The following is a 13,001-nucleotide window of genomic DNA, read 5'->3' on the forward strand; positions in this document are numbered from 1 at the left end:
CTGTATAGCCAATACATCCATAAGCGAGCCCCTCGAATGCACCGCTTAGGTCACTGATTCCAAATAACAATAAAACAATTAAAGTCGTATGCAATTTTTCTGTAGATCTAATAGTTTAAGAGTATTTAAGGAAAAACGAAACTTTTTATCAAAAGTTTGCTATTTCGACAAGCCGGATTTTGTCAGTACCAATAAAATGCCGATTAATCGTACATAACTCGTTAATTACCGGAGTTAAAAGAAAAAGTTATAGAATCTTTTTTGTAAAATCTTGTCCCAAGCTGCACGTGACGATTTCATGAGGTAGTAAAGATTTACTGAAGGGAAGGCTTCCGCAATTTAAGAAACTTCTAGCGACTTGACGATTAACTAGCAATTAGTTGAAACCATTTGGGTCTGTACGAACTGGACCTTCGGAAAACAATTAAAAAGCAATCTACTGTTTCTACCTGAGTAGACAATTAGAGAATTCCAGCAAAATGCTTTCGATTCAATTGTATGATTAAAGAGTGGTTTTACAAAAATAAAATTTTAATAGAAATGTAATAGAAATTCGGGATAGTTAAAGAGCAGTTTGGAGGGCTTATCGTAAACAAGTCGAAGCGTGTCTTATGAATCATTCTTTGTCGACACGTTGCACTTTTTTCCACGAGACTTTTCACTAAAACAGGACCATAAATCTGCCAGGATTTATGTTTTTCTGCACGCGGCTTAAAACGCCGATAATTCCTCGCCTTACCCTTTCCTGATCGAAGGGTTGCCTTTGTAGGTTGCGCGCGCGCGTGCGTTATTTTTCAAACTTGCGGAACAGGATTGTAAATCATAATCCCCGGTTCTCGGGTGCTCGTGACATACCTGTTCGACAATACTAATGGCGCTCCTTAAGACGGAACTCGTAATAGATACGCAGCGCAATTTATTTTCATTCGAAAGTCTTTTACTATTTCACATCGTCGAAGATAAATCATCTTTTACAGTTCGATAAGCGGCAAAGTAAACAAAAATCGTATAGAAAATGTGAAGAATGCTCGATCTAGATTTGCATTTTTTGAATCGACGTCAGAAACACTTGACTCTGCATAGAAATCCGGAATGTAGTTAATATGCGTAAAATGGTGTTGACCTCAGAGAGAAAAATTCTTAGAGAACACGACCACACGGACAGTTTTACGAGCGGCAATGTTATTACGCGCCACTTTTCTGCAATATTTTTTATGACTCCTTCTGCGTGCAGCAAACCCGACACTCGCTACCGGCGGCTACGCATGTTATTCTTCTCCTTTTTTTTCTTTTCTTATTCTCGAACAAAGTACGTTCACACGTACGGGCCGTCGGACTTCGAGCCGGGTTCGTTGCACCTATAAGTACACGCAGCATGCATACATCGAAACAAGAACAAAGAGCAGTGCGCGCGGGGTATTCCCGGTTACCGAAATAGTAAGAAGCATCGTTGCACGCGTGACAAATGACGCCCCGCTAAACGACGGTCACTCAACCTCCGCGTTTCTCTATTTTAGTTATTTACGACGATTCGCGACGGAACCACGTGTCCGAGACAACTGCGTATTGCGCGGATATCACAAAAAATCAGCAGAAACAGCAAATGGTGAGCCTTCGGTTTGCACGCGCATCAGAGAATCTCTACTCGCGATTCCTTGACATATTTCCACTGCCTCTGTTCATTGTGTTCGACTGCCACATTTCAACCTGGTTTGCGAAAGCGGGAAAACCGTGGTCAGTTTTTAAGTATTTATGCATGGACTTATTGTTTACGCATGCATCATCCTGCCACTGCATTGTGTTTCACTCGGCGTGTGGATCGCGGTCGAATTTTACAATTGTAATGTAAGCTGCGCGAGAATTTTGATGTGAGATTATTTGACGGGGTAAAAAGTTATAATGGTGTGAGTCACTTTTCCACCGAGTTGTGATTTGCGTTACTTTCTTCAAATCCAACTGCCGAGTTGATATCTCTTGTGCAAATAGAGAAATACTTGAAGAGCTTTAATTATATAATATCGTCGAAGATATCGAGGAATTAGGTGAATCAGTCATCGTTGTATACGTTTAATTTCTCGTCTACCGCCGGCTAGTCGACGCGCATGCTCTGCCATTTGAAAAGGTAAGACACGAAGCGGAGACTCGTTAAACGGGAGATTCGATCGTTCAGTCGGTCAATTATGAAATTATTCATGTCGACGAGTGTACGTCTTCTACTTGGAAAAAGGGTGCCGGTTCTCCGTTCCCCGGTATCGTGGAACTCTTTCTCGCTGTTCCCGAGTCACGTTGATTGGCCGCGCGCTATCGCGCAAATCAGCGATCATGATGGCGATGCCGTCACTCGGTGCGCGCTCCGTGTCGACGAGTGGGGGGCTCGAGCGGCTGTCTTTCTATATAGTTTCCCAGTCACATTGGCGGGCTCAGTTGGGATACGTAAGCACGCGCGACGCTAGCCTGAGTACACACAGACAGCGGACCTTGCCGACGCACGACTGAACTTGTACGTGACAGTGTCCCGGAAAGAGTCGATAACCATTCGCACGCGTTACGCACTTTTCATCGGGTCAGTGGTACTTTAAACGAGTGCTATCGATTCGAACGCGAGTGCTCTTGGCTCGTGTTCCAAGTTCCGATCGACCGCTTTCGGCGGTTTAGAACTCTTCAAAGGACCGCAGCGGTGACTCCTTTTTTATCTGTGGTGAAGTTTTGAAAGCGAAACCAGCTCGCAGATGACGCAACGCGTGCCTAGCGCAAGTTTTTACGACAATATCGTCGAAGACCATAATTACACCATGTTCTCCATGTACCCGCCGACATCTAATTTCTCCGACCAGTGGATACTGTCCAAGGAAGAGAAAGCTATGGTAAGGGAAACGGTTTTTGACAGTATTAATAGTCTTTTGTTTATACGATTGCTTCTCGAATTACTATGTCTGTATTTAAAAATGAATGTCAGAGGAATAGTAGAATATGTCTTGTTGAACTGACATCGTCTGCGCGTACGCCGTCCAGGTGTCAAGATCGAAGGTCGATCGATATTGGTCAAACTAGAACTGTACGTGGCCTACGTTTTTAAAACGTGATTCTTTGTACCTACTTCATTTACGATTGAGGAGGAATTAGTCGTTTGATTCTATCAACTGGATTTAATATAAATAGGATTATAATGTTAATTAAAAATTCAGCGTGGAAGCGGAATGCACGATGAAAACGTGTAATTAAGTTGATAATTGAGGGCCTGTTTGCGGGTGACGCGTTCACGTGAAATTTCCAAGAAACGTTATTATCGCGTCTCGAATCCCAGTATATTTCACCTGCTCACTGTTCCAGACTCTTTTCATTTACATTCTGTTTCGTAATCATAGTTTGACGCACGTTCCCTATTATTTTTCAAGAATTTAAGCCAGAAGTTATTTGTATCTTCTGAATAAATATTAAATCGCAACGACTCTCGGTTAACTTCTTGTTCTGAAGAAAGGATTATAAAATCCTATATTATATAACCGGTGGTATTAAAGTATTACATTACGTTTCTAATCTTCAGCGACTAATGTCGTGATTAACGGTAAGACCTACTTCCGATTCTTGCGAATCTCGTCTGAACACGTGGCCGAGGCTTCCACAAAATGTCCGGATATATTACACAATGAATCCCTATTCATGAAATTTAGCCAATTCACTTTTGCGTGACCCCTAATAAAGTTCAGTATCTTAAAACGTTCCCTCGAGTCACTCAGTATTTGAAAAGTTTACATATGCAACGTGTATTTTATTCTGTTCTGCGGACAGGTAGAATTAATAGACTAATTATCATTCTGAATAATTTGCGACACCCATTTAAACGATATTTCCGTTCATTGAAACGTCTGCTATGCGATTAAGGGATTGGTAAGTTCTACTGTAATTCTCAATCGCGTTCGCAATTTGTTTCATCGTCAGTCATTAGACTTAACGATGTGCGAATTGTTCTGAAAAGGAAAACTCACCCTCCGAGGGGGTTTCAGCATTCTTTGTGCACATGATACCGAAGGAAAACAGTTACTTAAATCTGACAGGAAGCCCGGAGTTAACGCTCGTTAACCCACCAATTAGAGGGTTTAGTTAAACGAAGGCAGGGTTAAGTTTAGCGAGAGCAATATGTACGGGTCATAAGGCGAGAGGTGTCATCTTGCCTCTTAGCCTCGCAAGAAAGGCGATCATTTCCTTTGCTGTCTCTCTCGTAGTTAAATGTTCGTTGTTATCTTATTTTCACAAATAAATGACTCTTGCATTTTCGTTGTTTAATTTGATTTTTGCGAATAATAATCGAGAATGTAAAGATCGTCAATGATCAATGAAAGAGGAAGGAAGCGAGTATAATGTATGATCCAGCAATTATTCTTCCCGTCATCGCTCGATTTAAAGAAAAAAAAAACCCGTTGGCATCATCGAAAGTCGCGGACCAACGCCCACGAATTTGCATGAAGTCGCGTGAAAAGGAGGAAGTTATCGGTCTTTATTTTCGCGTAGCTTATCTCACGGCGTGTATGTGGCACGAGATGAGTCATCGGGGTCTCGAGTAGTTTTACCAGCGATTTATGAATGAAAATCCGCGCACGTGTCGCGTGTGTCGTGGTACGGTGAGTCGCGACACGCGAGATCACCCGCCATTATTATTCGCGACGCCTCGTAAACATGTCGATTACGCGGCTTAGTTCCCCCGCGAGACACCATCCGGTACCAGGAAAATCGTTCATACACTCTGCGTGCCTGCATCGTTAACTCCGTCCCGACGGTTCTAACTAGATTTCGTTTACCGTCTTTTTCTCTTTTATCAGTCCTCTTACCGAGAAACCGAAGTGGCTACGTACTGAGAAAACCGGATCCGGAATCAGTCGGTTTGGGAATTAATGACGATTTCAATGACTCAGCCAATTAGCAGCTGACAAACTTAGCACGTAGAATACCTTGAGAGAAATAAGAGGAACTTTAATTCCTTAACTTCCGATCGATGATCAATAATTTTGCACGCGTGCATCGCTAATTCTGTCCTGAGGCTTCTAAATGAATACGCGATTTCATTTTCATTGGTCTTATTACCGAGAATTGTGAGTTACTACTGAGACAAACGAATCCAGAATCGGTCGGTTTGGCAATTAACGCTGATTTCAATGACTGACTTGTTCAATTAGTAGCTGACCTACATAAAAAGCTCTTGAAATATCCTTTGGGGGAATAACAATTTCTGATCATAGATCAATAATTGCGAAACTGCTGATTCTTCGAGCAACGATTAATTATAGTCTCGTTAGTAACCTCTGGAATCCTCTTTGTCGGGAAAATTCAATCAACGAGGAAAAGAATGGCATTATGTTTGTGGAGTACTATCGTACACTTTCGAGCTAATAGATAAGGGGAATCGCGTGGAAGAAGTATCGTTGCGAAATCTCTTTTAATACACCGCGAACGTTTCACAACGAAGATCTATCGTAGAACAAATTATGCGAACCTGGCTCGCATGATAAACTTCAGGACTGCGAAACGCGAACTCCGTAAGGCTTCCACGGTCGCGAGATTAGTTTTTTTTTCTCTCTCTCTCTCTCTTTCTTTATTCCTACGGAGTCCGTAATCCGGTGTAGTCGACCTCGAAAGGAGGTCGATTCCACGGAAAGATATCTTGCGTACGAATGACGTCAATGCGTTAGCACTTTCCCCTGGAGAATGCTTCGACTTATCCTGGTTGGACCTCTTTCCAGTTCGGGGTTTTTCCCATCGATTGAGTCCGAGAATCAAAGGCGATTTCGATTTTTCTTACCTCCATCGGTACGTCTGATAGACTATGATTAATCGCTCGTGCGCTTCGAACGTCTTTTCAAACGTTTGACGTACGTTTTTTGTTGTAATCAGGTTAAAATTATCCGTTCATTATGCGAATTGCTTTTATTATAAAAAGTTTGCGCGTAATTGGATCATTAGTATGGCGCAGGAGGACATCGTGATTCATCATGCTAGATTATTATTTTAAAAAACGGTCGCTTGTTCAATACACACTGTATTTACAATTCTTTTATACGCTACATCCTTGCCTTTGATTTAATATTCGCCAGCGTTTCAAATGTCCTTCGAAGGAAACTGTATATCTCGTCGTTGAAAAGATCCAACAGATTTATACTCGGAGAGACCATTGTTTCCACATCGAGATCCGTCTGCTCCGAATAATATTTAACATACCGCGGCGTTGTCGCGCGAAGAATAGACGTTACTTCGAACGATGGAACGTTTCTGAAAACACGTGCACACCCATCTCGAGACGTGATCCTTTTCGAGATTGATTTCCGGCCGAGCGTCACACGAAAGGAAAACATGAGTATCTTTATTCACGGCTGCATTCCCCGTCGTAGGTGCTCGAGAAACGAAGAAGAATCAGATCCACTCGGTCATTATTCAAAAAGATCTTTCTCGTTTTATTCCTTCCCACCGATGGTACATGATAAAGTGGTCCCACCTATTCACGAGGTGATGTTCGCCCTTATAAAAGGCGCTGTCTCGTTCAAAAGGTCGAGGAACCCTGCTTGCTGGCCCTTTAGGGGATTGATACGTGGGACGTGCGTGTATCCAATTTCGTGAAACTATTATATCCGTGACGGGACCGTACAAAAGAAACGTGGGTGCCTTCAAACGCGTTACGGTATCAAACGGTTCATTATGATCGAACGTGGTCGGAGTCGGGGACGATGCTACTCGTCTCGTTGAGGAATAGTAGAAGTCCGATATTTAAATGAACGATGGTCGAATGATAAATCACTTTTATTTACTATATTACGTTTGAGCGTTTGACGAGGGAGGAAAGGGTTAGGGATGGAAGCGTGAAGGGTCACACGTAGCTGGCATTATGTGTGCGATTATGTAGGAATTCTGATCGGAGAGAAAGAAATGCAACCAGTCGGAAATGCCTGAGGGATTGCGTCACTGGCCAGGAATTCACGGACCGTTTTGCCCTCGAATCGCTCTCTTCAACGTCCCTTTTTTTACCTTGGGACGTCATCCTCGTGATTCTTTCTGTGCACTTAACAGTCTCGTAGCGTATACACGTGGAACTAAAGTTTAAGCACTATAAGTGAATTAATAAAGCGCGATGGTTTACAGCCGAATAACCTTGCAGTTATCGAACGATTTCTCGCGTGATCGCGATCCATTTATTCGCTAAATCATTCAAAATCTGCCGTGGTTTAACAACGAAACCATCGATTCCACGATAGCAATTTCTGAAAGATGGTTCGCTTACAATTAGAAAATAAACGTAGAATTAGCTCCGACACAAATAATTTTTGTTCCCATTACAAAATGAATTCCAGTTGAGCGTGAATGGGGACAGGGACATGACCCGCAAGGAATTTCCAAAATTACTCCAGGGGTAGCTCGTTCTCCTTCGTGTCGTTCACTTTTGAACGTGATCTGCGTTTGTTCCTCGACGTCGTTTCAAGTACGAGTGCTAAAAACACTGGGCCCAGGCCACTTTGTCCTTATCTACGCCACTTTATCGACTACTGACGAGTACTTTAGACACGTAACATAATACCGTCTGGTACGAGCGTACAGAAAAAGGTCTCACGCGTGCCCTCGCGTTCCACTGCTAGAATGTCGATTACCCGGGTTTCCGGTTTACCAAGTGTCTAATTGCAGCCGAGGTCCAATATGCAAAAGCGAGTGGCACTTGTTCAGCTATTTCCTGAGAAAATGAAATTTTAGATTTTCAAGTGTTATTTTCTTTCTCGAGTGCTCTTTCGTTCAACGAACGATCGTTTACACTTCGACTTGGTTTATCCGGTTTTCAGTGGAAGAGGGTGCGTGTCGCTGATGGAAAAGGCGGCGTGCGACCAACAACAGAGCACTGTTCTCAATGGTAATCGTTAATCGAGGCTCAGGGAAGGCCAGACTTCAATTAAAAGCACTAGATGCGGTTTGAAGAGACCGCTGCTACTGCGTCGAGACGGGATTAAATGAGATCTGAAAGAAGAGCGGAGCGGCTAGGCTCTGTTCAATCCCTTTCGTGTCCCTTGCCGCGTTTTATTCCTTCCCGCGTCGACGCGCTCGATAAATAACCATAGACTTATACGCGATAAAGTACATACATTTATAACTTTGTATGACAACCGATTTTCTAAGTCGTCGAGGTTGTGCAATACGAGCCCTGACAAACCTTGAATGCTATTTTAGTACAAACAAATTATTGAATCACGTTGCTATTGCTCTTCTTAAACCTTCTAGTATCAGCAACCTAAGTCTAACCGAAAACAGCGATATCGATGTTTCCTCTTATGATACACAGTTTACCATCCGGAAACCTTAACAGGACAACAATAAGATAACCGACCCAGTAGCTCAGTCTCTTAAATAGATACACATTTCCTTTCCATCGTAAAACGCGAATGGCACAAAAGTGGTCGTGAAAAAAAGAAGGATATAATTCTGTGATCCCCCTGCGTCGTTGCGCAATGTTAGACACGCGGGGAAAATTTATATTCCCCGTTTCAATCGAACTTCTCGGAATAGGTCACATGCCTCACGAATGAAGCTCTCAGGTCAAATAACTAAAATTATTAAATGAACACTGATAACTGAACCGCGGATTTAATGCGTTTATAGAAAAGATATGAAATCTGTGATGAACCTATGGTGTCGCCTTACGACGTCGTTTCAAAGATAATGCATGAAAATTGGAGCATATTTCCAATCCGCGGAATGAGAGAAGAGATGTCGCGTTTCGAACCGGAAGTAGTTCTACTAGCATGACGCAACGACACGTGCTCGAGCCGAAGTTCCTGGTACGATGATTCTGTCACTTCTGTGCCATCGAATCCCAGTGAGTCATTCTCGGTTGGCGCCTATTTAGTAATCAGATGCCCGAGTACTGCGAGCGGGGTAATGCATGCACGCGGCATTGATGCATTTATGTAAATCCCAGCGCGCGCTTTCATCGATGTCGATCAATCGGACCTCTTTCCCAAACCGATAAGACCTACCGCGTGACTCGAGTGCAAGGTGACACGGGTTTTGCGTTACTCGTAAAACTGCATCGATAGTGACGATTAATCTTTTGTTACACACGATAATCTTAATCTTCTCCGTAACGCTAATCTCTTCGGTTGAATTATTTTATTGCCACGTCGATTAAGCACATTTATATATCTGGTTAAAGAGAACGCAACTGGTTTGCGCAACGTTTGGTTCCAATAATAGAAATCATTCCTCGAAAGTGACAAATAGTATTGCCCGGGTTCCTCGAAGTTTTAAACAAAAAAAAAATATGGAAGTTTGTCGATATCTGTCGATGGTTCGAGAGAAGTGGCTCCGATCGTGTTTCGGTAGACGGAATGAAGTCATCTCTTATCCCGGCTAATGCAACCTCTTGCCTCTGGTGCGACTGGTCGCTTTTTCTGTGCCTTTATCCACGATCCATGAGGATCCTCCTTCGTCTCTCCCGGGTGTCCTCTCGAGAAAGGAATCGAGCACGACCGAAGATGGCCGAAGCTGCGAGGCCGAGCCCCGAGCTCACCGACCATGTGGTGATAGCGCGATGACAGAAGCACACTGTCAGTGTCACTACGACTGCCGTCGCGTGCGGTCGCTCGGTCGACGTGCGTTTTTTCCTCTTTTTATCCTCGCTATCTTTTCCCTTATGGTTTCAGTGAACGACTCGGTATTTCCACGGTCTCGCAACGATTCCCTGAAATCGAGTCTCGCGTGCTAATCGGGACGGTTATCTATAGTTACGAGAAACGTTCGCGAGCCGAGTGTATGCGTCCGTGTGCACACGTAGATACGGTTTTCGCGAACAGGCACGAGGTCGTATTATTCGAGGTGAGTTTACGCTTTTAAGAGCCGTTACCATTTTTGGTTAACAATTTGTAAGCCTTATACATAATCGGCAACGACGTGTTACGTTATTATTTAATGATACGACTGCGATTACGAATTCTACCGTGTGAGTAACTGAAAGAAAACGATCTCCGAACGTCTCACGTACCGAGTCGAACAAAGGGACACGGTAGCTGTTTTTTTCTTTCCCTAATAGCATTGTTATCTCGTTTCCTGGCTGATAGCCGATGCCTGTGCTTTTTGTTTTGTTTCGCTTGGCGCACTTTAGACCCGTCACTGTCGTCGCCGTCGGCTTCTGTACACGTGCCTCTTCCCACGTATCGTGAGCTTTCACGAATCGGCTAGTCGGGGCTTGAAACCTTGACGTCGCGAGTCGATAATGTTCCCGGAAATACCGTACGTGTTTCCCTTTCGTGATTAGCGCGTAAACATCGTTTTAACGAGCTTTTATTTCAAACGTTTTCCCTGCGTACTAATATCCGCGCTGCACCGTGACATTAACGTAGTAATTGGTAGATAAAGCGACATTTTTCGAGCAAGGATGTATAGAAAACTCTTGAGAACGATTTCATCGGTATTATCGAGGCACGATAAGTGTTTCTAAAAAGTACTAATATTGTCGCGGAATTAACGAGTGCCAGAGATACACGGTTTTATCTGATAGACGTCCGTGTAGAATTTATCAGGATTGTCGCCCATTTGAAAAATAGGTCGCCCCACATTTTGCTATCGTTTCGATAGGACACGGCGCGGGACTATCGCGTGGAAAACGAGCTTGCATTACGCAACGTGTCCATGGGACGGGGGAAAAGCGTAACGTGCGAGGAAAGTCGTGTGCGCTCCGTCGATCGCCGCGTATTATCGTATTTGCATTCTTTGTTCTTTGTCCGAAGCTGTCCGATGCATCCGAGTGTCTGTGTTTTTCAACCGTTAGCTCGCTCCGCTTATTATACTCGCGTGTATATATATACATACGTATGTGTACACCTACTCGGATCGTTCGCAAGGAAAATAATGTTACGAGCAGGCAAACAGATTTTTCACGAGCTTCCCATTAGGCGCGATGGTTAAATTTAAACGGCTCGAGCGGCGCAGAAATTTTCCGTCTAACTTTTAATCGTGGAATTTGAACGTGAGTGAAATTCCACACGTGACACTCGAAACGGAGATATCCGTTAACAAAACATTCTGCATCGTGCAAAGTCGATTTCCTCTTGTCTGACATTAAGGCCATCGACGCGACTTCAAATTCTAATTCATATAAATGATGCCGATTTGACGAAGCCACGTCAGCTGATACCGAAGATGATGCAATTGCAGATCTTTATTGTATACACTCGAGGTGGGATCTTTTTAAATTATCGTGCAATTAGTATCGAGCGGAGTGATTCGTTAAATGAAAATGAAACGCCAACGTGGGAAGACTGCGTTTATCGATTACACGCTCCGTGTACTTAACATAGACGGTAGCTTTCGCTTTCGGAGCCCGTGTAAACTGCGCATAGTATTACTATTGTTTCCCTATCGAGCCCGCGGATGAAAAACAACGAGGCGAGTAGAATAAACGATTACGAAATTATTCCGCTTATTAAGATCGCCGTTTCCGAAGAGGATCGGCACGATGGAGATTGTAATTCGAGGCAGGGAGTTTCCTTAACTGCTATGCGGAATTAATCTCATACTATCTACGCACTTCGTTCTACATTCTTTTTCATTTGAACGTTCACGTTCTAAACGCCCCTTGGGAAACCATTCTTTTTCTTATGCAAGGCTGTGTTCGCGTAGCGGTTCGCCACGTTTTTTTGTTTCGTTTCGTGTACCACGATAATGCTCTCAGTTCGCGCGGCGGCAACATAATTATTTACCGCGCAATAGTAACCGCGTAGCGTGGTGGTCGTGAACGGGAAAATAACACGGTAATAAAGCTTCGGTTACGTGTAGCCCGTTGATCTCCGTTTTGCCACGATTTGAAACGCAATTAGGAATCGACCCAATTATTCGAGCGCGTTGGAGACTGTCGTCCCGTCGGAAGCTGCAATCATCGGTGGGGAATAATTGTCGACTGGTTTTTAATCGTCCTGTTTGCAATTTGTTTGGCCGAGAATGGCGGCCTTGGGTCGCCCACGAGGCCGAGTGGAGCGGTCCGGCGATCTTGGCCTGACATTTCGATGCCCCCCTCCTCTCGCGTCGCAAAGGTTTTTCGTGGAAAAACGTTCGTCGCTCGGTTCGTCGCCCGTCTGTACCGCGGCGTCGCGTTATTCTTATTTCACTTCTTGCTCCACGTGCGAGGAGTCGAATCCTTGTCGCGCATAATTAACCACGGCGTCCGACGACCGCGAGAAAAAGAAAAAAGGCGCGGAGTAGAATTTAGAACGGATTCCAGAGATCGACTACGCTCACCTTGTGCCTGTTCTTCCAATCTTTATCTCGTCAGTTACGTAAGTCGAAATTATCCACTCGGGAATCAGCGTAGTCGGTCGATAATCGTCGATGATGCAAATTCATTCCCGATCGATCGATTCGCTATCGATCCCGTTCTACGAAAAGCTTTGGTCTCACGTGCGCGTAATAATTAGCTCGAAATTGTAACGTGGGCGGTTGCTCGTCTCTCGGAAATGCTCGATGCCAATTTTCCACGTTACCGCGAATCGAACGATTTCACAGAGGCAACGCGTGCCTGCCCGATCCGCCTTAGTTTCCTGTTAATCGGCCGTCCTCCGCGTCCTTATCAGAGTCCGGAACTGGGCTGCCGGTTCCAGGAATTCGAAATTGACGCGCCGGCGGTGGAGCATTCAAGTATCCAGAGAGGGTTGGCACAGTTCAATTAACACAGATAATAGGTAGCTATATTGAGCGAAGACCCTCGTGAATTTCGTGGAAGCATTAAACATTCCAAAGTTCTGTCACAACGATATGCTGTACTTTTACAATCATATCGATCAACCGATCATATCGTTTAAAGGACGTAACAACTATGCAGATTTATAAGTGTTCTGGTTTATTTGTAGTTTAAAACGTGGACTCTTAGTAACGAGTGAAAAATGATAATATATTAAGGATGTATTGGCTATACAGTCAATCCCAAAAGTTTATGCACTCTAGAAACGCATTTTTTAAAAAGAAATCAGACGTCGGAAGAACAT

General features: G+C 43.9%; 1 protein-coding gene across 3 annotated transcripts in view; it reads left to right on the top strand.

Moving 5' to 3' along the window:
- The window catches only part of kay (transcription factor kayak), a 31,514-nt gene that overhangs the window by 5,019 nt on the left and 13,494 nt on the right, over window positions 1–13,001 (top strand). The window contains exon 1 of one of the 3 annotated variants that reach the window (XM_026819115.1): window positions 2,440–2,864. The exons of 1 other annotated variant lie outside the window; for it this stretch is intronic. In XM_026819115.1, coding sequence (XP_026674916.1) covers window positions 2,730–2,864 — 135 coding nt within the window. In that variant the 5' untranslated portion in view covers window positions 2,440–2,729. Of the gene's footprint in view, window positions 1–2,439; window positions 2,865–9,625; window positions 9,841–13,001 lie in introns of those variants that run through there. One more of the 3 variants, XM_026819116.1, reaches the window with a different exon arrangement.

This window comes from Ceratina calcarata, unplaced genomic scaffold (genome assembly GCF_001652005.2).
Source record: "Ceratina calcarata isolate Rehan_Ccalc_2016 unplaced genomic scaffold, ASM165200v1 scaffold93, whole genome shotgun sequence".
Lineage (NCBI taxonomy): Eukaryota > Metazoa > Arthropoda > Insecta > Hymenoptera > Apidae > Ceratina > Ceratina calcarata.